We start from the raw sequence: 25,590 nt of genomic DNA, 5'->3' as shown, positions 1-25,590 counted from the left end.
CAGGTCTGTGTATTATCAGGCTTACACATTTCCCAGTATTCACCATAGCACATACCCTCCCCAGTGTCCATAACCCAGCCCCTCGTCCTCTCCCCCCACCCCCCAGCAACCCTCAGTTTATTTCCTGAGATTAAGAGTCTCATATGGTTTGTCTCCCTCCTGATCCCATCTTGTTTCATTTTTTCCCTCCCTACCCCCAACGACCCCCAGCCTTGCCTCTCAGATTCCTCCTATTAGAGAGATCATATAATAATTATCTTTCTCTGATTGATTTATTTTGCTCAGCATAATGCCCTCTAGTTCCATCCATGTCATTGCAAATGGCAAGATTTCGTTTCTTTTGATGGCTGCATAGTATTCCACTGTATATATGGACCACATCCTCTTTATCCATACATCTGTTGATGGATGTCTAGGTTCTTTCCATAGTTTGGCTATTGTGGACATTGCTGCTATAATATATAATATATAATATATAATATAATGCTACGTGCATTGGGTGCACGTGTTGCTTCGGATCACTACGTTTGTATCTTTGGGGTAAATACCCAGTAGTGCGATTGTGGGGTCATAGGGTAGCTTTATTTTCAACTTTTTGAGGAACCTCCATACTGTTTTCCAGAGTGACTGCACCAGCTTGCCTTCCCACCAATGGTGTAAGAGGGTTCTCCTTTCTCCGCATCCTTGCCAACACCTGTCATTTCCTGACTTGTTAATTTCAGCCATTCTGACTGGTGTGAGGTGGTATCTCACTGTGGTTATGATTGGTATTTCCCTGATGCCGAGTGATGATCACTTTTTCATGTGTCTGTTGGCCATCTGGATGTCTTCTTTGCAGAAATGTCTGTTCATGTCTTCTGCCCATTTCTTGATTGGATTATTTGTTCTTTGGCTGTTCAGTTTAATAAGTTCTTTGTAGATTTTGGATGCTAGTCCTTTATCTGATATGTCATTTGCGAATATCTTCTCCTGTTCTGTCATTTGTCTTTTGGTTTTGTTGACTGTTTCCTTTGCTGTGCAAAAGCTCTTGATCTTGATGAAGTCCCAATAGTTCATTTTTGCCCTTGCCTGCCTTGCCTTTGGCGATGTTCCTAGGAAGATGTTGCTATGGCTGAGGTGGAAGAGGGTGCTGCCTGTGTTCTCCTCGAGGATTTGGATGGATTCCTGTCTCACATTGAGGTCTTTCATCCATTTTGAGTCTATTTTTGTGTGTGGTGTAAGGAAATGGTCCAGTTTCGTTTTTCTGCATGTGGCTGTCAGTTTTCCCAACACCATTTGTTGAGGAGACTGTCTTTTTTCCACTGGACATTCTTTTCCTGCTTTATCGAAGATTAGTTGGCCATAGAGTTGAGGGTCCACTTCTGGGCTCTCTGTTCCATTAATCTGTGTTTCTGTTTTTATGCTAGTACCATACTGTCTTGATGATGACAGCTTTGTAATAGAGTTTGAAGTCTGTGATTGTGTTGCTACCAATTTTGGTTTTCTTTTCAATATTTTCTATATTCCTCTGCTATTCGGGGTCTTTTCTGGTTCCATATAAACTTTAGGATTATTTGTTCCATTTCTTTGAAAAAGACTGATGGTATTTTGGTAGGGATTACATTAAATGTGTAGGTTGCTCTAGGTAGTGTAGACATTTTCACAATATTTGTTCTTCCAATCCATGAGCATAGAATGTTTTTACATTTCTTTGTGTCTTCCTCAGTTTCTTTCATGAGTATTTCATAGTTTTCTGAGTACAGATTCTTTGCCTCTTTGGTTAGGTTTATTCCTAGGTATCTTACGGTTTTGGGTGCAGTTGTTAATGGGATTGACTCCTTAATTTCTCTTTCTTCTGTCTTGCTGTTGGTGTATAGAAATGCAACTGATTTCTGTGCATTGATTTTTATATGCTGATACTTTAATGAATTCCTGAATGAGTTCTAGCAGTTTGGGGGTGGGGTCTTTTGGGTTTTCCACATAAAGTATCATGTCATCTGTAAAGAGTGGGAGTTTGACTTCTTCTTTGACGATTCAGATGCCTTTTATTTCTCTTTGCTGTTTGATTGCTGAGGCTAGGACTTCTAGTACTATGTTGAATAGCAGTGGTGATAGTGGACATCCCTGCCATATTCCTGACTTTAGGGGAAAAGTCCTTAGTTTTTTCCCATTGAGAATAATACTCGCTGTTTTCCAGGGTTTTTCATAGATGGCTTTGATGATATTAAGGTATGTACCCTCTATCCCTAGCTGTGAAGAATTTTGAGCAAGAAAGGATGCTGTACTTTGTCAAATGCTTTTTCATTATCTATTGAGAGTGTCATATGGTTCTCGTTCTTTCTTTTATTAATGTATTGTATCCCATTGATTGATTTGTGGATGTTGAACTAATCTTGCAGCCCATGAATAAATCCCACTTGGTCGTGGTGAATAATCCTTTTAATGTACTGTTGGATCCTATTGGCTAGTATTTAGGTGAGAATTTTTGCATCCATGTTCATCAGGGATATTGGTCTGTAATTCTCCTTTTTGATGGGGTCTTTGTCTGGTTTGGGCATCAAACTAATGCTGGCCTCATAAAATGAGCTTGGAAGTTTTCCTTCCATTTCTATTTTTTGGAACAGTTTTAGGAGAATAGGTATGAATTCTTCTTTAAATGTTTGTTAGAATTCCCCTGGGAAACCATCTGACCCTGGCCTCTTTATTGTTGGGAGATTTTTGATGATTGCTTCAATCTCCTTACTGGTTATGGGTCTGTTCAGGTTTTCTATTTCTTCCTGGTTCAATTTTGGTAGTTTATATGTCTCTAGGAATGTATCCATTTCTTCCAGATTGTCAAATTTGCTGCCGTATAGTTGTATGTTCTTATAATTGTTTGTATTTCTTTGGTGTTGTTTGTGATCTCTCCTCTTTCATTCATGATTTCATTAATTTGGGTCCTTTCCTTTTCTTTTTGATAAGTCCGGCCAGGGGTTTATAAATCTCATTAATTCTTTCAAAGAACCAGGTCCTAGTTTTGTTGATTTGTTCTACTGTTTTTTTGTTTGTTTCTATTTCATTGATTTCTGCTTTGATTTTTATTCTTTCTCTTCTCCTGCTGGGTTTAGGCTTTCTTTGCTGTTTTTACTCTAGCTCCTTTAGGTGTAGGGTTAGGTTGTGTACTTGAGACCTTGTTTCTTGAGAAAGACTTGTATGGCTATATACTTTCCTCTGAGGACTGCCTTAGCTGTGTCCCAAAGATTTTGAACAGTTGTGGTTTCATTTTGATTTGTTTCCTTGAATTTTTTAAATTTGTTAATTTCCTGGTTGACCCATTCATCCTTTAGTAGGATGCTCTTTAGCTTCCATCTATTGAGTTCTTTCCAATTTTCCTCTTGTAACTGCATTCTAGTTTCACAGCACTGTGGTATGAAATTATGCAGGGAATTATCCCAGTCTTTTGGTACCAGTTGAGACCTGATTTATGACCCAGGATGTGATCTATTCTGGAGAATGTTCCATGTACCCTAGAGAAGAAAATGTATTCCATTGTTTTGGGATGGTATGTTCTAAATAGATCTTTGATGTCCATCTGGTCCAGTGTGTCATTTAAAACCTCTATATCTTTGTGGATCTTTTGCTTTGATGGTCTGTCCATTTCAGTAAAGGGGAATGTTAAAGTTCCCTACTATTATTGTATTATTGTTGATGTGTTTCTTTGATTTTGTTACTAATTGGTTTATGTAGTTGGCTGCTCCCATGTTAGGGACATAGATATTTAAAATCGTTAGATGTTCTTGTTGGATAGACCCTTTAAGTATGATATAGTATCCTTCCTCATCTCTTATTATAGTCTTTGACTTAAAATCTAATTTATCTGATATAAAGATTGCCACCCCAGCTTTCTTTTGATGTCCATTAGCATGGTAAATTGTTTTCCACCCCCTCACTTTAAATTTGGAGGTGTCTTTGGGTCTAAAATGAGTTTCTTATAGACAGCATATTGATGGGTCTTGTTTTTTTTTTTTATCGATTCTGATACCCTATGTCTTTTGATTGGGCATTTAGCCCATTTGTATTTAAGGTAACAACTGAAAGATGTGAATTTAGTGCCATTGTATTGCCTGTAAGGGGACTGTTACAGTATATTATCTCTGTTCCTTTCTGGTCTGTTACTTTTAGGCTTTCTCCTTGCTTAGAAGATCCCTTTCAGTATTCCCTGTAGGGCTGGTTTGGTGTTTGCAAATTCTTTTAATTTTTGTTTGTCCTGGAGATGTTTTATCTCTGCTTCTATTTTCAATGACAGCCTAGCTGCATATAGTATTCTTGGCTGCATATTTTTCTCATTAGTGCTCTGAATTGATCATGCCAGTCCTTTCTGGCCTGCCAGGTCTCTGTGGATAGATCTTCTGCCAATCTAATATTTTTATCATTTTATGTTACAGACCTCTTGTCCCATGCTGCTTTCAGGATTTTCTCTTTGTCAGTGGGGCTTGTAAGTCTAACTATTAGATGATGAGGTATGGACCTATTTTTATTGATTTTGATGGGGTTCTCTGTGCCTGCTGGGTTTTGATGCTTGTTCCCTTCACCAAATTAGGGAAATCGTCTGCTATAATTCATTCCAACATACTTTCTGCCTCTCTCTCTCTTTCTTCTTCTTCTGGGATCCCAATTATCCCAATATTGTTTTGTCTGATGTTATCACTTATCTCAGATTCTCCACTTCTGGTCCAGTAGTTGTTTGTCTCTCTTTGGCTCAGCTTCTTTAGTCTCCATCATTTGGTCTTCTATATCAATAATTTTCTCTTCTGCCTCATTTATCCTAGCAGTAAGAGCCTCCATTTTTTATTACACCCCATTAATAGCTTTTTAAATTTGAACTTGGTTAGATTTTTGTTCTTTTATTTCTCCAGAAAGGGATTCAGTTCTCTGATATCTTCCGTGCTTTTTCTCGAGCCCAACTAGCACCTTGATAATTTTCATTTTGAGCTCTAGTTCTGACATATCACTAACTTCTGTATTGATTAGGTCCCTAGCCTTCAGTACTGACTCTTGTTCTTTTTTTTTGTGGTGAGTTTTTCCGCCTTGTCATTTTATCCAGATAGGAATAGATGAATGAGAGAATGAAATACTAAAAGGGTAGCAACAACCCCAGAAAAATATACACTAAATCAGAAGAGACCTGAATCCAGGGGGAGAAGGAAGGTTGGGGGGAGGGAAATATATATATATATTAAACTGGTGAATAGAATAGAGTCACACACTTGATTTTGTGTGTATTTTGGTCTATTAGAAAAAACTACCTCCCAAAATTTTAAAGAAAGAAAAACATATAGACATAAAAATAAAGATAAACATGATGAAAGGATGGAATATGACTGTAAAGATGAAAATTTTAAAAGATTCTAAAAATGGAATTGGTAAGAAGTTGCTTGAGAAAAGAAAAAAAGAAGAGGAACGCCAGTGATCAAGCTGGAGACTAGGCCAGAGCCAGGTGCTAGATTTAGGGTATATTTTGATCTTTTAAAAGAAATTGTATCCCAAAATTTGATAAACTTCTCTTTGAAATACACTGTTTATGGGGATAAAAAGACAAACAAGATCCTGGGAGAGAATATTGCAAATCATATATCCAATAAAGCACTTGTATCCGAAATATATAGAGAACTCCCCAGTTCAACAGCTAGAAAACATACAGCCAGAAAAAATGGGCAAAAGACTTGAACAGACACTTCACCAAAGAAGATCCACAGAGGGCCAATAAGTACAGGAAAAGTACTCAGCTTCATTAGGGAAATGCAAACTAAAACTGCAGTGAGGTACATTGCAACATGTACATGGGACATTCCAGGTACATGTACAGGTACATGGAACATTCCATCCCAAAACAACAGAATACATTTTCTTTTCTAGGGCATTTGGAACATTCTCCATTTTTACATGGCTAAAATTGAAAAGGTTGCATTATGAGTGTCAAAAAAATGGAGGAACTGGCACTCTATATGTCAGAATCTAAAATGATGTAGTCATTTTGAAAAAACATGGGCTCTTTCATGACATGGTCATTTCTGTTTTAAGTAGTTGTTTTTAGACTCAAGAGAAATGAAGATACGTGTCCGCACAAAGGCTTAGACCTAAATGTTCAGTGTAGCTTTGCTTGTAATGGCTGCTAACAGGAAACACCTAGCTGCCCATCCGCAGGCAAACGATAAACAGGCTGCAGGACGATCTGCCTGATGGAATACTACTCAGCGGTGAAAAGGAATGAGCCAGCGCTACGTGCTCCTGTATCAGCGAATCTCAGGGTGATTATGTGCTGAGTGGAAGAAGCGAAGCAAAGGAGATTACGTGTTGGAGGAATTCGGTAACATACACTCCTAGACAGTGTGTACTTGGGTGGAGTGACAGGTAGGGAAGGGTTGTGGGGGATGAGCGAGAGATTACAGAGTGGTGTGAGGGAACTTCCCAGGGGGCAATGGGTAATGTTTGTGGCCTTGGCTATGGTGATGGTTTCAGGGTTGTATACATATGTCAGAACCGATGAACTCGTGCTGTTTAAATGGGCACAGTTCATTGTATGTCAGTTACAGCTCACCAAAGCTGTTTTTTAGAAAATCTGAATTTAAAGCCACTTTGTTGCTTCGGAGCTGTATAACCTTGGTCAGGTCACTAAAACTCAGAGCTTCCGTTTTCCTAGTTGCGAAGCAGGGCTGGAGATACCTGGCACCCGGGGTCGTTTGTGAAGATTACAGACATAATGTGTGGAATGTGCTTAAAGCCTGTATGTGCCCAAGATGGTGAAATGTAGGGGATAATCAGGTTCACACAGTAGATCTCATTCTCTAGGTCCGGTGGGGCCCTGCGTCATCTGTGTGGGCCTCTGAGAAAATAGATGTAGCATCCAGGAAATACATCCTTTCTGTCCTGGATCGGGAATTTATCCGGGGGAGCATCTTCCTTGAAGTCTGACTCACAGGAGAGCTGGGAAGTAGTTTTGTGTCAAGCCATGGAAAGTTTCTTTGGTCCAGTTTCCTGGAAAACAGAACAAAAATGGAAGCCTGAATTCTGAAGCCTTCACAAGTGGCCCAAAGTCCTTTTGTCATGCAGTGGTGTTGCCCAGTGTGGGGTTTGAGGGTGCTCCAAACGGTTGGCCCCTCTTTCATTTCTCGGGTGTGCTACTGAGCAGAAGCACAGATCGCCGCAGCCCACTAGCCGCACGGCAACAGTTCTGAGTTCCTGGCTTTGTTAAAATGTTTTGGGGTCTGGTCCTTTGTTTTTTGGTTGAACAGGTCGGGTTTTCAGGAAATCACCAGCCCTAGCCTCCCGGCACCCCAGCTGCTTCTCACGTCGTCTCTGGCCCCACCACTGCCAAATGTGCCTTCCGGGTCAGTGGCACATTCGCCGAGGGCTTTCCTTGCCTGATGCTCCTCGGGGGGCTTTTTAAACTAATTTTTTATTTTGAAATAATTCCAAACTCACAGAAAAGCTGTAAGAATAGAGATCACTTGAGAGTTACCTATTTGAAATTCCATCACCACTAAATTCTTTAGGGAATGTGTCCTTCTAGCAAAGGCATTCTCCTAAACTATCAGCTGTCATGGGATAACCATTCAAATCAGGACATTGACACTGACATATCCCTACCCTCTCATCCACAGAACCCAATGGAGCTTTCCAGTTGTCTCAATACTACCTCTTATAGCCAAAGATCCGCTGCTGGGCCAGATGGCACATTAGTTACGTATGTTTCTTTAGGTGCCTTCCAGTGGGAATCATTCCTCTGCCTTTTCCTTGACTTGTATGACCTTGACAATTTTTTTTTTAAGATTTTTATTTATTTATTTGACAGAGAGAGAGATCACAAGTAGGCAGAGAGGCAGGCAGAGAGAGAGGAAGGGAAGCAGGCTCCCTGCTGAGCAGAGAGCCCGATGTGGGACTTGATCTCAGGACCCTGAGATCATGACCTGAGCTGAAGGCAGCGGCTTAACCCACTGAGCCACCCAGGCGCCTTGACCTTGACATTTTTGAAGATTACAGGTTAGTTACTGAGTCAGACAGAGCTGGTAGAAATTTGATGTGAGGCACATTGGTAATTGGACTTTTCGGGGGGTGGGGAGGCCATGTTAAAAGAGGTAGAAGGAAACAGGTTTAATTAATATCCCAAATAATATCATTTCAACCTACAACAAATATGAAATAGGACTCGTGAGATCTTTTCCATTTTCTAATATCTTATCTCCGACATCGAGGCTGGATTTGCACTTGGGGCATGTCCGAATTTGGACGTGGCATGTTGTGAACGCCAAGCTGCCACAGGCCGGCGCCCGCTGCTGTTGGGACGGCAGAGCTGCAGGCCGCCCCTCAGTTCAGGCTGGTCTGCTGCTTCCTCCCGATTCTGTCATGGTTGTGCCTTTTACTTTTGCAGCAGTGACACAGAAGCGGTGTCCGTGTCCTCTCAGCCTCCTCGCTGGGGTCTGACGATGTCGGAGAAGCTGCTGTTTGCGCGGTGAGGTTCCTCCTTCCTGTGTGATGAAGTGTTTGGCAGGGCGATTCTTTAGGACAGAGTGGGTCGCTCGTACCTGCTGGCTTCGCATCCAGCGGGGTTTCTGCCCGACGTCATTTATTTTGTAACGGCTGCCAGCTTGCCGTGGGCTTCTCTTCCAGATGCCCAGCGCTCACATTGTGTAATTCACGGTGCTTATTGTTACGTGTTCCTTTCGGCGGGTTCTTCTGGTGTCGTGGTCCCGAGGACAAACCGGGTAAAATAGCTCAAGTTTTAGCTTTAAAAAAAAAATGAAGATCGGACATGATTTCAGGGAGCAGAATAAATAAGACAGTGTTCAAGCAGAAAAACCCGCAAACCTATGGTTAACTGAAATGCACACACCAAAAATAGATTGGTGAGCACAGGAGGAGAGGAACACTGGGGTTTGACGGGTATTTTCCGTGGTTTTCAGACCTTCTACCTGCCTTCCCGTGGCTGTGTTTGTCCTGTCGGGGTGCAGGTCTCCATCTGCCCTGCCGTCTGGGGCCGAGTTAGGATCCCTGCATATCATTAGGTGACACGTGTTACCGGTGAGTCACCGTGCTGTGGTTGACACTTTGGTGTCGTGAGTGTTCCGTCCCATGTGTGGTCATGTTTGTAAGTGGCTTCTCTTTCCAGGGAGGACTCTGTGGTCATTCGAAGCTGGGTCCCACGCCGTTTCCCCTGTTCTTAATGATTTCATTGCACATCTCTCCCCTCTGACTGGGAGGTACAGTTAATAAGCTGGCCACCGTCCAAGCCTGCTCGCCTTCCCACGTAATCAGCGGGGATTAGGGATGCGCCCATGACTGAAAAGTGGCAGGAAATTCGCGTGAAAAGTCACCTCGACAGTGTAACTGGGTGAATGTTTGGACATACAGAACTCCACAGCAGGAGGCTGTTTTGTGCTTCGACAGAACTCTCTGGGCTCGGCGTGCCCCAGAACCGTGAGGAAGCAAATGCTACTTCCACATCTCGGGCTCCTGCAGGACTCAGTGGGTCCAAATCCCAGCCCGCTGCGACTGTGGCGTAGCCCCCAGTATGGGCCGGAGCCGGTGGCCGCTGCAGATTTCCGGAGCTGGGGCCTCTGTTGTTTCCCTTGCACTTCTAGGCGTGGACACCTTTGGTTTTGGATTGCATTTTGCACTGACTCCCAAGCACGAGGGAGGCTTTGTGTGGCCAGCAGAGGGCTGGGGAGGACAGAGGTTCCAGGCCAGGACTTGGAGAAGTTCTTTCAGTTTCTGAGTCCCAGCTTTCTGTTTTTAAAAGTAAATCTTACCTACCTCGTGGGAAAGCCGGGAGGGTTAAACAGGGAAGCTTCTGTTACGTGCCTGGTACAGAGTGCTTCCTGGTGCGTGTTCAGTACGTGCTCCTCGCTGCCCCTTCCTTCCTGCGTGACCCTTCCGTGTCATCTGACCCCACATCCTGGGGAGGAGTTGTGGGGGTAGTGACTATCAGAAGATTCATAGTGCTGATACATAGTGTAATCGAGACCACGGGGCTGAATTTCTGGTCCCTACAGCCTAATGGAAGGGAGTCCCAAGTGTGGGTGTTGAGCTGGGGAGGGGCCTCGTGCGCAGGCAGGAGGCCCAGGTGATGGGAGCGTGGAGCGCGGCGACGCATGTGGGATCACGAAGGAGTGTGGCTAAGGGTGGCGGAGCCCCCGTAGCTGTGCGGAGACGGGGTGCCAGGACCCCGCCCTGTTCTGGCTGTGTCTGGGGGGCAGGGGTAGAGCACTATGGCAGGCTTCCCAGGAGACCACGGGAAGCCGGCCCACATTCCAGGGCTGAGGAGAATTGGAGAAGGTGGCCAGAGTCTCCCCTGCTGGCACTGTAGGCCTGTGCACACCATTCTGCCGCTTGTCTGTGCCTCCCGGGAACAGGGCCCTGTGCTGACTCTGGCACGTGGACCTAAGCAAAGAGCACCCGATGGGGCTAGGCGGGCTGCTGGTTGAGAGCTTGCTGCAGCAGGGAACACGGCCCCTCCCTTGTGCTTTGGCAGAGACGCAGTGGCAGGGGGAGGAGGTGTGAGGCCAACTGGCACCGCTTACCGGGAAGCAAGACGCCCCGCGGTTGGTTAGGGGAGCCCATTCGGCTTCCTCTGCCTGGCGCTAGGTTGGAAGCAGGAACCCAAAATTAGGGAAGCCATCAGTTACAAAGCACGTGCTGGCCTCTTGCGCCAGTTACCACAGGGGCTGTTGTCGGGCCTCCGGAACTGGTGGCTAACGGTAGTGGTCTGACTTTCTAGAAGTCTGGCTTGCAGGTGGCAGGCTGGCTGCTGGGGACTGTAGATGAGGGGCTGCTTCTCTGGGCTGGCGGCTGCAGATGGTGGATCTGAGTCCTGCTCTTACGTGTGATCTCTCTCTGGCCTCTAGACCTCTTTTTCTTGCGCTTTGCTTTATTGTGCTTTCTAGATGTTGCCTTTTTTTTTTTCAAACAAATCACAGATTTGTGGCAACCCTGCACCAAGGAAGTCTGTCAGTGCCTTGTGCCTTTTTTCCCAGCAGCATACTTCGTGTCTCTGTGTCACCTTCTGGTCAGTCTGGGCCATATGTCCAGCATTCTCAGGATCATAGTTGTTACGGTGATAGGGGATCCGTGCTTACAACTCGCTGAAAGCCCGGATGACGGTTTCAGCAATCGTGTATTTTTAAGTGAAGGTAAGTATGTTGTTTTTTCAAAGTGCCATTGCATATTGGATAGGCAGTGTGTGTAAGCGTAACTTTATATGCACAGGGAAGCACAGGGAAGTTCATTTGGCCGGCTTTACTGTAATGCTGCTTGATGGGGGTGGTTTGGAACAAAGCCCGTGCCATCTCTGCCATGTACTGCATTCAGTCCCTCGAATGAGTGTGACACAGTCCCAGCCTCGGAGTTACTCACAGCTTAGCCACAGCCTCTTACCTGCGGGGTCAGGGAGCACAGGGGCCCCATCAGTCATCGTGTCTCTTTATGGCAGGGTCCCAGCCACACTGGAATTTGGAACCTGGGAAGGTCCGTGGGACAGACCTAGTTGATGGGCACCGTTCTTTCCCTCTGGTGTTTTAAGAATTAACAACCACATTAAAAAATAAACCAAATGGGAGATTTCTCATAAAAAATCCAAAGATTGGGCATGTGGCTGTGCAGAGGAGTCCTCCTGCTCTCGGTGGGACACGTGACATCCGCGTCACCCACTGCATCCGCTCTTGTCCCCATCTGGGCTTGTCCCCATCTGGGCTTCTGCCTGGCCTGTGTGGGCCTCCGATAATGTCCAGACCGGCCAGCTTGGGTTAGCAGCAGCCCGGGGAGGGGGAAGCTCACCCGCCAGGGATAGACCAGAGCCACTTTGCGTCTAGCGGATGGGCCGTCAGCCCCCACAGACCCCCTTCATCTACTCCCGGAGGGTCCCTTGGGGGGAAAGTAGAGGGTGTGGGAGTGGGGGCCGCCTCTCGTCTCCGCGGTAGATGGCCCACCTGTGTTCAAAGGCTGAGATGAAGTGAAATGCACATTAATAGCATCAGCAGTCAAGTTCTGCTGAAAGGCTTAGTTTTCCGTGATGACTCACGTTGTAATTCAGGATGCCGCCTGCCCCGGCCCCTCTGTGACAGAGGGAACACTGCTCGGTTGCCGACCGGAGCACTGATCCACAGAGCTCTGGCGAGGGGCCGGGCCGATGGTTGATGGGTTTACTGCACACACAGAGACGGTCGGCACACAACCCGTCACCCGCCCGGTAGTGTTGTCATAGGTCTTAGGACCCTTGGTGCCTGAGGCTGGGATGCCAGAACTGTGCCAAGCATGGTGAAAGTTCTGTGTACTGCCATTCGAAGGAAGGCTCAAGGAGCAGACACTCTAACTAAAGTTAGATTAAAAAACAAAACAACAACAAAAAACTTTGTGTACTTGGAAATGGCTCTCTAAGCAACAGATTCAGAAGGAGTCCGTTATTCAAAGCCTGTTCCCCCCGACGTCCCCCTATACCGTTAGCGGTCTGAGCTCATCTGCCTTGTCCTCTGCCTTGTCATGGGGCACTGCCATGTTTCCCTTCTTGGAGTCAGAAACTTGAGGATCAAGGCATCAGGTCACATTGTTGATGAAGAGTGAGATCTTTTTTTTTTAACCCTTAAATGGGAAAAGTCCAACAGAAACGTAGGATAATACAGTGAAGCCCATCGCCCAGCTAACATGGCAACTCATGACTAATCTTGCTTTATCTGCCCATCTGCTACCTACTTAAATGCATATTAATTTGAAGTAATTCTCAAGACATTGTTGCGTATCTAAGCAAAACTTTTTTCTCTGAATGAACGCTGAAGTCCTTTGTCACTGCATCAAACGCTTAAAGGCCAGACACCACAGTTCCAGTCTGTACTTCGTCGCTCGCCGGCCCTGGGATCTCGGGTCAGCCCCGCAGCTCCGTGACTCACCATGTCCTCTGTAGAAGCGCCCAGAACTGCTGTGTCCCAGCTCGCCTCTGTGGCTGCTCACGAGGCCCTGACGAGATCGCGAGGGGGTGGAAGCGGGGTACACGGTGAGCTGATGCACAGATACAGAGGACTGCACATCGAACGTATTTGCCACCTGAAAGGCCGCTCCCTCCCTCCCTGCTCTTCCGGGGCCGTTCACTGACCAGACTTCAGAAGCGGCATTGTTGCCCGTTCCCGTCTTTCTGCCGCGTGGCTGAGTGTCTAGAGAGCCCTTTTCCCAGGAGTTGATCGGAAGGTCACAGGCTGAGATGTGACCACTTGCACAGCCTCTCCGGCCCCGTGTCCCTGCCCTCCAGCCTTTCCCAGTCCAGGCCCCCCCCACCCCTCGGCCCGGTGTGCCCCAGCTCCCAGGTCCCATCCAGGGCCTGGCCCGCTCCCTCCCCAGTGCCACGCGGGTGGGCCACCATGCCGGCCCCAGCAGGTGAGGGGCCTGTCAGAGGGTGAGTTGGCCCACAAGTCGTTTGGTCCCTTGGGGTCTTATTTTTTGCTCTTATTTCCTCTGCCTAAAAATAGCATTTTCTATCTATAGTTGCCTGGTTTGGAACAAAACTATTTGTTGCTTAGAAGTTAGGGCAGCAAATTTCCTGAATGCCCGCTGCCCCAATGTGTGGGGAGCCCCTATTTCTGGTAGCCTGCTGGGAAGCAGGGACCCTGATTAGCCAGAAGAGGGCTGTTGGTTGAGCCAAAATTGACTTTTAATAGAAAAGGAGAGAATATATACGGCAGTGGCCATATAAAGCAGTCTCTCAGAATGAAGCAGCCGCTTGTCCGCGGAACAGTGTCCCCTTTTGTGGGCTGCTTCCCCAGCCCGTGGAGTGCCCTGAGTCCCCTTTCTTTAATTGTCCCATCGAAAGGGCATTTCCTGCTAAAGAAAAAGCCGTTCTGTCCTCTCCTGGGCCTTGGCCTTTCGGCCCCCACAAGTAGGGCCTGTGTTCCCAGGAGCAGTTGCTCTGTTCTGGGGAGGCCCTGTGGCTTCATGCGCCGAGCTCGGGATGTGGGGTTGGGCAGGCCTGGGTGCCCTTGCTAAGTGATGGGGACTCTCCCCAAGCCTCTGTCATTTCAAGGTGATATTCGTGAGCCGCAGTCGCCGGTACTGGTGGTGTGAGGCGAGTGAACAGTGCCCCGCACGCACTCCTGGGAGTCCCAGCCGCGGGCTTGCCGGCTCGCCGTTTGTAGCTCGTCTGCAATGACTGCGCCCCAGCCCCCAAGGAAGGCCCGGGGACACCCTGCTCCCAAGAAGGGAGGATCCAGGGGGCTCCAAAGAGCTGTGGACCTCTGCTTGGCTTAGACATGGGGCTGCGCGCCCTGGGGTGGGGGTTCCTGCTCTCAGACAGGAGACAGTGCTGGCGGGCCCAGGGCCTTGCTTGTCACAGCTTCTTGGAGCAGGTCCTCCCGTCGAGCTGACCGCAGGTGTGCTCGGGAGCACGCACCCGCCTCTGACCCAGCTCAGACCGCACAAATCTGGCAACTTGGATACTTAGCTGAAGCCTGTCTTCTTTCTCGGTGGGTTTGGGCGCTGAAGGGAGGAGTGACGTCACTCTTCTCTACGTCATCAGCACGGCGGGCCGAAGACCGGAAGCAGGCGCCTCCAGGGTGTGTGGTTCGGCCTTTTGTCTCACGCGCTTCGTCATGACCGTAGCCTTACGGGGTCCCGGGGCCCGAGGGGTCCTCCGATCCTCCTTCGGCCCAGGCCGCTCGTACAGATCTGCAGACTAGAGCCTCTCCGCTGCGGCTTCAAGACAGGGCAGGGCGCGGGGGCGCGGCCGTGCACACAGCTCCTCAGAAGACTGGAGGTCTGGAAGCCCCCGTCCGCTGTGCCCGTGACACTTGATGGGCCTGTTGGGAAGCTTGGTACCAACCAAACAACCCCAGTTCTGGCTGCCTTTAAAAGAACCATGTCGGAAGGGCACTGGGGACAGAGACACATAGGACTGGTTGACAGCCAGGGGCCAGGCTGGGGAGCGCGCAGGACCCAGAGGGCACCAGGACGTGGGACAAGCTTCTGGCCAAAGCCATCTTCCCACCTTCCCACCTCTTGGTGGCCGAGCTGGAACCACCTTGAGCTCTCTTGTTGTCCCTTCTAGATTGAGAGGGTCCGTCCGATAGGCTGGGGCCGCTCCTCCTGACCTCAGATTGGGGCCTTCAGCTCCCTGCCTTCCAGTTCTCCGGATATGGGTATCTGGAATTATTTTCTCCCCAAATCATACTTTTGAAGAAAGAAAATTTAAAACAAACAAACAAACAAAAAGCTAAGATCTGTTTAGAGATGGAAATGGCTATCAGCCAAGGTTACCAGGTGACTCCATGAGTGGGGCAGCCAGATTTGGTGGCGGAGCAGCCAGGTGATTGAGGAAGGCACTGCTTGGGAGCTGCAGGAGGCCGGGGCACGGAAACCTGCCCCCCGCTGGTCTGGTCCATGCCTGGGAGGGGGCGTGTCCAGGGCGCTGGGGGAGTGGGAGACTGGGGGTTGGAGTAAAGGGTCACGCTAGAGAGCCGGTCAGAGGGATGTGTTTTAGACTCGCGAAGTTGGAAGTGAGGCAGTCCGTGGCCTTCAGGGATGAGAAAAGGGTGAGACTCACCTGGGGTCCCCCAGAAAGGTAGGGTGGGCCTGGGACGGCAGCACGGCACCGTGCCGATGGCCTCAGAACTCAGGCTGGGTAGAGGGTGTTCCTGAACACAAGTATTTTTTTTTTTTAAGTTTTTATTTATTTATATTTGACAGAGAGAAATCACAAGTAGGCAGGCAGGCAGGCAGAGAGGGGGAAGCAGGCTCCCTGCTAAGCAGAGTCCGATGCGGGAATCGATCCCAAGACCCTGAGATCATGACCTGAGCCGAAGGCAGAGGCTTTAACCCACTGAGCCACCCAGGTGCCCCAAGAGAAGTATATTCTCTCCCTTGAGGAGGAGATAGCGTGGCAGAGGGCATGAGAAGCACGCACAGTGTGAGCAGTAGGCGGGGTGCGGACATGCCCTTGACATAGGAAGCTGTGGTCAGAGGGAACGTGAGTTCTTCAGCAGGTGGCTGGCTCCTACGAGGACAGCAGTAGGAAGTGGGTTTTTTTGTTTTGGGGTATTTTTGTTTTTGGTCTTTTAGGTGGTTTTTGCTCAGTGAAAACAGGCATGTTTCTGGAAAAATGAGAGTGGACAGCGCGCTGGAGGGGCGGGAGAGGGGAGGGCGTGGAGTGGCTGTTAGCTCATCGCCATGCAGACGAGGTCGCTGGAAAGTCTGTCTTGTGGGAGGGTTTGTGATCTGCCCACAGGGTACCTTTTTCTGAACCATACCCAAGAGTGGCCTTTTCGGTGGAAAATGTGCATGATCACTTTCAGAGGGAGGTGGGACGTGCCGTTGTGTCATACTGGACGGACGGAGCAGCTCCTGCCCACGAGGAGCCCTGTCACCCCCGGGGCTGTGCTCCCGAAGGCCCCCCAGCTGTGCGCCGGCTTCCCAGGCTGGGCACTGCAGCAGCGGGGGCTCCGCATCTGCGGAGAAGCTTCCTGGCCGTCCTGCACCGGCCCAGGCCCCCCGGCCGTGCACGGCCCGCGGTGTGCAAGAGGAAGGACGGCAAAGGCCCGGTGTACTGGGGCTGCCCGGAACATTTCATGGAAAGAAGCGTGAATTGAGTCGTCCTCCGGAACGAGTGGGCGGGGATGCGGGTGAGGAGGCGGGAGGCGTTTCGGAAAGGAAGGGCTCGAGGGGAGGCAGGAAGTGGTACCGCCGGCCCGCCTCTGCTCCAGCGCCCGGCAGCCGGGGCCGCATTCCAGCGTCCTGCTCTCCTTGCGTTTGCCCCACGCCTCTGGACCACCCCGTCACTGCTGCCTTCTTATTGAAAGGGTTTTTTTTTTTTTTAAACTTTGAACAAGTTTACTTAAAAAGGAAGATTTGACCCCTGCCGTGATTTGCATGTTGGTGTGATTGTCCTGGTCTTGTCATTAGCTTTTCTGGGCCTCTCTGCCTGGGTCACGACTCTCCCTTGGATGGTCTGCATAGCTGTGACCTTCACTGCCACCAGTGTGACTGCTCCTTTTCTTTTCAACTTCAGCAGGCCTTAGGTACACAAGGAAGTATCCTTCTCTGTGCGGAGTCAAGCACAGATGAAGTGTCCTGGGCTGACCCATCTGCGTCTCCCTCCTAGCAGTGGCCTTAGCCATCAGCTTGGTGGCTCTTCTTCCAGGCCTTTCCTGCAGGACTTCGTTAGTTTTCTCGTTATTTTTAACCTAAGTGGTATCATACTGTTTGTATGCTGGCTGCTTCTCATAAATCTGTTGAAATTATCGTAATAAGTTAAAACTATTAAGAAATACTTTTTATTTGGGGCGCCTGGGTGGCTCAGGGTTAAAGCCTCTGCCTTTGGCTCAGGTCGTGGTCCCAGAGTCCTGGGATTGAGCCCCACATCGGGCTCTCTGCTCCACAGGGAGCCTGCTTCTCTATCTACTTGTGATCTCTGTCTGTCAAATAAATAAATAAAATCTTTTTTTAAAAAATACTTTTTATTTAAAAAGTATCACGATACACAAGAGGGTAATTCCAAGACACAAGGTTGACCGTGTCCTTTCTCTGCTTCCGACTCTGCAAGGCTCCACAATGCGACCTTCCCCTGGGCTGCAGGGCCCTGGGCGTGGGGCTCTTGCCTCCCGCTGCAGCCTCAGTGGCCCCTGGCTCTGTCCTGTCCCCAGCTCCCCTGCAGCCCAGGGATGGTGAACGCTGCCGGGGTTCTGTATGTACCCCCTGTGTATGGACTGGCAGCCTCAGGACAGTGGAGGGGGCTTCCCTGTGCAGCCCCGGGAAGCGTGGAGGCAGGACAGCATACATATCTGAGCCCAGGCTCCAGCCATGCTACTGGGCTCCCCCTGCTCACGGTGCCCCGGGGGTGCAGCATGGGTGCGCCAGCCGCCTGTGCACCTGGGCCTAGCTGCCCATCTGGAGGATACTGGTGCCTGCCTCAGAGGGCTGCTGGCAGGACGGACTGCTGGCTGGAAAGTGCCCGCTGCGGGGCCTCTCCAGGGTGAGCCCCGTGAGTGCTGGTCCTCTGACCCTGTCTGGTCAGCGTTGGTCTTCGCTGCTGCCACCCCACGCCTGACCCGGAGCCGGCACACAGGCTGGCATGGGAGTGTTCAGTACACGTTTGGATGGCGGATAAAGGGAAGAAGGTAGAGAGAGACCCAGCGCGGGTGAGGCGGCGCAGGGCCAGGCTCCTTGTGGGAAGTGTGCGGAGAGGGGTGTAGTGGGTGGCAGGGGCAGCAGGTGGGGGCTCCCCGCAAGGACAGGAAGAGCTGGGCAGGGTCAGACACCATTTCGCGGGCCTCCCTGTCGGAGTCCTCGGGGAAGGAAGAAGCCGCATGGTTGGCCCTGACCCAAGGGGGCTGGCCTGCACCTGTTCCTGGCTTTCCTGTTCCTGGCTCACGCGGATGGAAGGACTACGACAGTCAGACTTTCTGGATTCCCACGGCCCATCCCGTTTCTGTCCAGGCTCTGCCGCCGTGGAGGAGCTGGAGGACTTTATCAACAACATCAACAGTGTCTTGGAGTCCCTGTATATCGAGATCAAGAAGGGCGCCACCGAGGACGACGGGAGACCGGTTTACGCGCTGGTGAGTGCGCGCCGGCGCCCTCTGGTGGTGTCTGTGCAGAACTGCGGTGGGTGGAGGTGGCAGTGCCCGTTGCAGCAGCCCTGCCCTGGGAGAGACAGACACACTCGCCACACTCGGCCTAGCCTGGCGGCCCCGCCTACCGGGTCACCGGCGCTGCTGTCAGTGTCCTGTGCCGTGATCAGGGCCGGGGGCTGGCAGCTCAGTGCTCACTTCACTGCCCAAGACGGGTTTTGTTTGTGGACAGCTAAATGCAAGAAGTACCTTCAAATGTGTGCAATGCTAGCATCAAAGGGAGGAAGGTGGGTTTTCATTTGGAATAAAATGTGGACCCTGTGAGAAGAAAGAATGTGTGGGGCGCTGGGATTGAGAGCCATCGGGGCCTCCTGGCTGGGGAGCAAGGGGAGAACTAGGTGGGTGGAGCAGACAAGACCCCCAGTCTGGGCCAGGACACTGCCATAGGCCCCTCTAAGGAGACCAGGCTCCCACCAGCCAGGCCCACCCGAGAGGGGCGCGGCCAGGCGCTCACACTCGTCCGGGGCAGAAGGGCTGTGGTGTCAAGTAACTATGGATACACTGGATTAGATCGGTAAATCAGAGCTGTTCACTGCTGGACTTGGCAGTGCCTTTTGCTCGTGAATCTCCATTCAGTGTGCAGAAAAGTTCCCCAAATGTATCTGGGCTTGGAAGATAGTACACCACCTTCGGAGTTCTAAGAACCTCTGAGAAGCAGACATGTGACTGAGCTAGAGACAGAGGTCTGTCACATAGGGACTGGTCACAGATCCAGCTCTGTGGCCGGCAGCCCCTGGACACCAGTGCTCAGGTACCAGTGAGGGGCCCAGCCTGACCACCGTGCTGACCTCTTCTGTAGGTGAATCTGGCAACGACCTCTGTTTCCAAAATGGCCTCAGACTTCGCAGAGAACGAGCTGGATCTGTTCAGAAAGGCCGTAAGTACAGTAGCTCCTGTTTAATGGCCGGGCTTCTTCTGGGGAACCTGCTATCTTCCATCGTCAGAAATGGAAACCGTGATCTTGGAGGGTCACCACTGCTGTCCCAGGTGGCTGTGGACAGGGGGTCACAGAGCAGCTCACCGCCGCCTGGTGATGGGAGGGCACCACGGAAGGAAGAGCCAGACTGGCTTTGCAGGCCTCCGGGTGTGCAACGCAGGCCACCAGTGTTACTGCCTGGTGCTGGCACCATGGTCCAGGCCCGCAGCAGCAGCAGCAAGCTTGCTAGAAAGGCTGAATCCCAGTCCCCGCGACCCAGACTGTTGAATCTGGGTCTGCATTTTAACAAGGTGCCGGACGGGCCTTTTCCGCAGTCTCGTTTGAGAGGCGCTGCTGTCTCCCCAGCGTCCGTGCGTTGGCTCAGCCTTCCTGTCACTCGCCCGGCTGAGCACTGGCCACCACCGTGGTTCTCAGCCCTGGGGGCATCTTCTAAGGACCAGGACATAAAGACAGTCAAGACATTTGGCCTCATCCAGATCTGGCCAGTCCCGGTCTCTGGTGACTAGTCTTAGAACCATTCCTTTCTGAGCCTCCTCTGGGGACCGTCAACTCCCGAGCGTGCCTGCTTCCTGCCCCTCCCTGACTTTGCTGTCCCGTCCTGTCTGCCTCCAGCTGGTCCCCCAGCCCCGATGCCTTTCCCCCGTGTGTGGTGCTGCCTCCGTTCATTCCCCAGCTTCTCTCCCTTCAGGGAGGTGGGGGGCGAGAGGATTCTTGATTGGGGCGCATTAAGGTCAGTCATTTGGCATGATGTCGCAGGCTGCGCACCGAGTCAGGACAGGCTGTGGCTGTGGCTGTTGGTGCCCTACGTGACCGGCTTCCTGAAAGAGCGTCTGGGGGCCCAGTTCTGCCCACGGTCAGGAGCGGTTTTGCTCCCCCCTCCCCGCCAGGATCGGGGTTCTTGCTCAAACATTGCTTTTACCGATTTGATGGATAAAGGTGGTACCTGTTGCTTTCTTCCAGTTGGAACTGATTATTGACTCAGAAACGGGCTTTGCATCTTCCACAAATATTTTGAACCTGGTTGACCAACTTAAAGGCAAGAAGATGAGGAAGAAGGAGGCGGAGCAGGTGCTGCAGAAGTTCGTGCAGAACAAATGGCTGATTGAGGTAGCGCGGCCACTGGTGTCCCAGCTCGGCTCACTGTTTCGATGACAAATTTCCCTCCCAAACCACACTGGATCTGGTGGTTGTCCATTGAGCTGGGCCGTGTCAGGTGCTTCACCTGCTTTCACGCTCACCGGGACCCTATGGGAAGGGCTCGGAGCCTCCTGCTTGCTCCCATGAGGGGCCCGCAGCGCCGCAGCCGGAAGTGCAGAGCAGGGACCGCACCCAGGCTTGGGGCCCTGGGCTGCAGATGTGGGGCAGCGGGCACGGCTCTGGCATCAGATCTGAGCCTGGTTCCTGGCCAGGGTAGCGGGAGTCCCTCTTCTGTGAGCAGGGAGGAGTCCCGTCCCCAGCCCGGCAGGAACGGGATGGCCGGTCCAGCGCCCGGTGCCGGGCTCCCAGGGATCGCTGTCCTGGTGGTTCTTGCCGTCAGTGCTACACTGATTCGGGGCCTCTCGCTTAGACGCTGGCTGGAAGGAGCCAGGAGGACGTGGGGGCAGGTGCTGGAGATGGCCGGGAAGGGACCAGATGGTGCTGACATCCCCGTTTCTAGACCCCGTGGCTGCCACTGCAGACTGGAGCAGAGCAGATGTTTCCGGGCTGTCCCCGCAGAAGGCAGTGCTGCTGCCAGGAACCCCAAGGCCGGCTGGCCCCGTGCTGACCCGACCTCAGCCGTGGCCCTGAGTGCCTGTGTCTGCGCCCGGCGTGCTCAGGGCAGCCCTCCGCTTCCTCACGCCATGGTCAGAGCCGCAGCTGGGGGCCACATCCCTTCCGGGGAGAGCCTGCCTCTCGTCCCCAGAGCTGTGGCCCAAGTCCTTGCTCGGGGCCCACTGCAGCCTGGGGTCTGCCCCCTGCCCTGTGATGACCGGAGCCCCCGGCTCTGGTGCCGAGTCAGACGCGCCGCAGCTGCGTGGCGTGGGTGATGTCCCGGCTCTGGCGGGGGCAGAGCCCCATCCAGGCCCGGGCTCGGGTCACAGCCGCTCCCAATACCTGCTGTGTCCTGGGCTCTCTTCCTCTGTGGGGCAGGCCCGGCAGGAGGGAATGTTCTTGGGCAGTACTTGGGTGCTAACCCACTGAGCTACGACTCCTCAAGCCTTACCGCCCTGCGGACGCTCCAGCCACATGGCTGCGACCAGGGCTGGGCCCGGAGGGGACGTTCCAGGGGGACGGGACTTGCTTCAAAATTTCTCCCAAACAGACAAGATGTACTTGCTCCTCATGGGGAGGTGAGAAAATCCTGGATTTTCAGGAGGAAACACACTGTAGTCACCTGCCGGTCCGCCCTGGAGCCATGCGCTCCGTGCAGCCCCGCACCTGCTTTGGCCCTGTGGCTTGGGCACATCCAGGGCACACGCAGGATTGTGTCCCGGTGGTGGGGTCTGGGGAGGCGCCCAGGGGCATGGAGCCTTGGAGCATGGGCCTCTGTTGACAGCCGCACCTCCAGGCCTCAGGGGCCGCTGCGCCGCGGGGCCTGGGAGATCTTGGGAGGTTGGGTCTTCTTTGGGGTTAGGGCACCTCGCCTGCCCTCCCTGTGACAGGGTCCCCACAGGACCAAGCAGGGTCATGAGCGATGCGGACCAGGCGCACAGCCCACGTTTAGTAAATGTGGCTCAGGCCTGACCGGGAACGTGAGCTTGTGCAGTGGGGCCGCGGGCATTCCGTGGTCCCGGCGCTGGGTCGACGTCACCTTCCCTGGGAGTTTCATCTCCAGGCTGCCGAGCGCGGAGCCCCACACTAGGCCTGGGGACAGAGCAGAACCGGGCCTGGCGCCGCCGCCTGGGGCCTGTGGTCTGGGAGGGGCCGGAGACTGGGCAGGCGGCTCGCTGAGGTCCAGCTGCAGAGCGGAGGAAACGCAGGACAGCTCCTCCCCAACTGAGGCGCTGACCCTGGAGCTGAAGGCGGTACAGGGATACAGGAGGGCTGCCTGGCGGGGAGGCCTGCAGGGGGGCTCTGGCCAGCCTCGCTCAGGGGGCTGCTGGCATCTCCCCCCACCCCCGGTTCACGCTTGTGCGGCACAAGTGAGCTGCCGAGGTAGGGGCATGGGGAGCCTCACCTTGGCTTCCTTTTCGGTCTCGGCCTAGGTTTTCCCGGCCTGCGGCTGTGCCGAGGGGCCGGCGTGGACACCTGTTGGCCGGGGCTGGTGGAAACGGGCCGCGCGAGGGGCACGCAGTCCTGAGCACATGGGCCCTCAGAGCGTGCAGAGCCGTGCAGGGCACGCAGCCCCGAGCAGCTCCCTGGGCCGTGCGCCTGCCGGGCGGGCGAGGGGCTGGCGAGCAGAGGGCTGAGCCGTTGCCGTGCCTCGTTCTGTCCTGCAGAAGGAAGGAGAGTTCACGCTGCACAGCCGGGCCATCCTGGAGATGGAGCAGTACATCCGGGAGACGTACCCTGACGCCGTGAAGATCTGCAACATCTGCCACAGCCTCCTCATCCAGGTACCCTACTGGCCAGCTTGGCGGGGGCGGGTGGGGGGTGACCAGAGGGCCTCCCCTCGGCTTCCTCCGGGGCCAGCATGCGCGTGCCTACCTGCCCTCCCCCTGTCCCTCAGCTCTAGGCCAGGGCTCTCAGAGGCCGCGTGTAGCCCATGTCATCCTGGCGCCGGCGTGGGAACGTCTGGCCGTGGGGACCGCTGCTGTTCTGCTCTGCGCGGCCTGTCTGCCGGGGCTTCCCTGCGGGCGGGCCAGCGCCGGACGCTGGGGTTCTTCCCCGACTCCTCCCTCTCCTGCGCCGTCAGCTGCGCTCCCCCCGAGCCTCTCTGCTCAGCTGTCCTGGAGTTGATGCCTTGGGCTGGCTTCCCGGACGCGCAGTTTCTGGCACGGCGGACACGTTTTCTTAAAGCCTTTGCTCCGCGTTTCCAAACGGCCTTCTGGAAGGCTGAAGCCATGTGCTTGGCTCTGCACGCGCTGCAGGCCCGTGTGCTCTGGGAGCCCGAGTTCCTGGGGTGGCCTGGCCCGCCGTTCACCAAGTTCTGCCCATTAGAGTTCTGTTGAAGATTCTTACTTGCGAAAGCGCACGGTGGCGGGGAGCAGGTAGGGGCGGAGGCAGAGGGAGAACCAGGCTTCCCACTGAGCAGAAAGCCGGATGCAGGGCTCGATCCCAGGACGCCTCATGACCTGAGCCACAGTCAGCCGCTTAACCCACCAAGCCACCCAGGCGCCCGCTGTTAGAGTCTGGAGTGTTCTCCGTCTACATTCGTTTCTCAGAATTCGGTAGTAACGATTCTTACACAGCCCCCTGTGCTGAGGGCGTTGGGGTTCTCCGTGTCCATCCCAGGCCTGGAGGACAAAACCCTGGAGCCTGCTGGACCTTCTCCTCGCCCCTGTGGAAGGGGTGCACAAGGCTCCATGGCCATCCCCTTGCTGGTTTCAGGGTCAAAGCTGCGAGACGTGTGGGATTAGAATGCACCTACCTTGCGTGGCGAAGTATTTCCAGTCCAATTCCGAGCCGCGCTGCCCCCACTGTAATGACTACTGGCCCCACGAGATACCAGGTTCGTGTCCCTGGGGTGCTGGGGGGCTGCACCCTGAGGTCTGGGAGGGGCTGGTGGCAGGACCGAGGGGACACCTGGGAATGGGGAGCGCTCAGGCAAGGGCTCCGCACGTGCGGGTCTGTGTGAGCAGGACCCGACCCCCCAGGCTGAAGGGGCTCGTGCAGTGTGCGGAGGCCTTCCCGTCGCGCCCTTCCCAGGGCTCTCAGAACCAGGGGAGCTCTCAGGGACGGGAGCGTCTGGTCTGAATGAGGCCCCCCACCCTGGCAGCCATCCCTAGGTGGGAGGTGACCCCCGCCTTCCTGGCGGCAGCGTGGTTGGGGGTGGGGGTCCGCAGGGAAGGGCGAGGACAGAGCCCTCGGCAGGCGACACGTAGCCGCGGCCACCAGCTGCTGCTCACGGCACCTTCTGGTCTCTTCTGTGCCCAGAAGTCTTCGACCCTGAGAAGGAGCGGGAGGCTGGGACGTCCAGGGCCACCAAGAGGTCCCTGCGGTCCCGGCAGCACTAGCTGCTGCGCTCTGGGGACTGCAGAAGAGCTGGTTTGCGAGAGAAGCGGCGTGTCCAACCCCCCTGCTTAGTGTTCACGTGTGAGCAGGTTTGGAATAAAGTCACTAAGGGTCCTTGCTGCAGCCTCGGTCTGTGGTCGCGCGCCCCAGGAGGCTTCCTGGGTGGCTGGTCCTCTCCTGGGCTTCCGGCTAACGGAGAACCCCTTGGCTTGGGTCCCAGCCGGGCAAGCTGGCCGAGCTCCTCCCACCCGACACTGGCCCGGCGGCTCTGCCTCAGCCCCCGCTTGGGTCCCCTGTCCCATCAACCCGGCCCTCCCCAGCCTCCCACAGTCCAGACCCTCTGGCCCAAGACGCCGCTTGCCTGATGGCTGGGGGCTGCTCTCCTCACTGGGTGCCTCCACCCCTGCCTGGTGGCGGGCAGCCCGGCCGTCAGCCGTCCTTCGGCCTAGATGCCTCCACCGCGGCTCCCCGCACTGAGCCAGCCACAAGCCCCGTCCAAGCGCCCTGCCTCCTCCGCCCCCGCCCGCCCTGCTCCTGGCCGCAGCCGGCCCGCTGGATCCGGGCTTTCCCTCCGCGGCGATCTGCCCCCCCCCCCGCCCCGTCAGCGTGCCGCGCTGCCCGAGACCAAGGACTCCGGGGCCGGTGCCGAGGCCCATCTCACCGACCCCCTGGCCTGGTTCCCCTCCCATGGTGTTTCCTGCCGTTCCGAAAGCGCCTGTTCCTGGCCGCTGAGGCCTTGCACATGTTGTGCCCTCAGCCCGCACACGTTCCCTGGTTTCCCGCCATTGGCCCGCGCCCCGCCGCTCTCTGGATCTTGTCACAGCTTCCAGCCCCCGGGGCCCGTTGCCCCACACGTCTCCGCTCAGTGCACCTGCCACACTCCTGACTCCCGCCTCCCTGTCTTCCACCTGCATCAGTCAGCCCAGCCCCGTCCGGCTAGAGCAA

The 25,590-nt window shown here is 53.3% G+C and overlaps 1 protein-coding gene across 1 annotated transcript in view; it reads left to right on the top strand.

The window, feature by feature from the left end:
* NSMCE1 (NSE1 homolog, SMC5-SMC6 complex component) overlaps positions 1-24,759 on the top strand; it is a 36,784-nt gene extending 12,025 nt beyond the window's left edge. The window contains exons 3-8 of the mRNA XM_044234185.1: positions 18,421-18,542; positions 19,414-19,491; positions 20,512-20,658; positions 22,971-23,087; positions 24,022-24,142; positions 24,568-24,759. Of these exons, the coding sequence (XP_044090120.1) occupies positions 18,421-18,542; positions 19,414-19,491; positions 20,512-20,658; positions 22,971-23,087; positions 24,022-24,142; positions 24,568-24,647 (665 nt within the window). The 3' untranslated portion in view covers positions 24,648-24,759. The remainder of the gene's footprint in view (positions 1-18,420; positions 18,543-19,413; positions 19,492-20,511; positions 20,659-22,970; positions 23,088-24,021; positions 24,143-24,567) is intronic.
* Positions 24,760-25,590: the final 831 nt, after the last annotated feature.

This window comes from Neovison vison, chromosome 14 (assembly GCF_020171115.1).
Source record: "Neovison vison isolate M4711 chromosome 14, ASM_NN_V1, whole genome shotgun sequence".
In the NCBI taxonomy this organism is placed as follows: Eukaryota; Metazoa; Chordata; class Mammalia; order Carnivora; family Mustelidae; genus Neogale; species Neogale vison.
The sequence above is the reverse complement of the archived record's forward strand: the minus strand, read 5'-3'. Positions and strand labels throughout refer to the sequence as shown.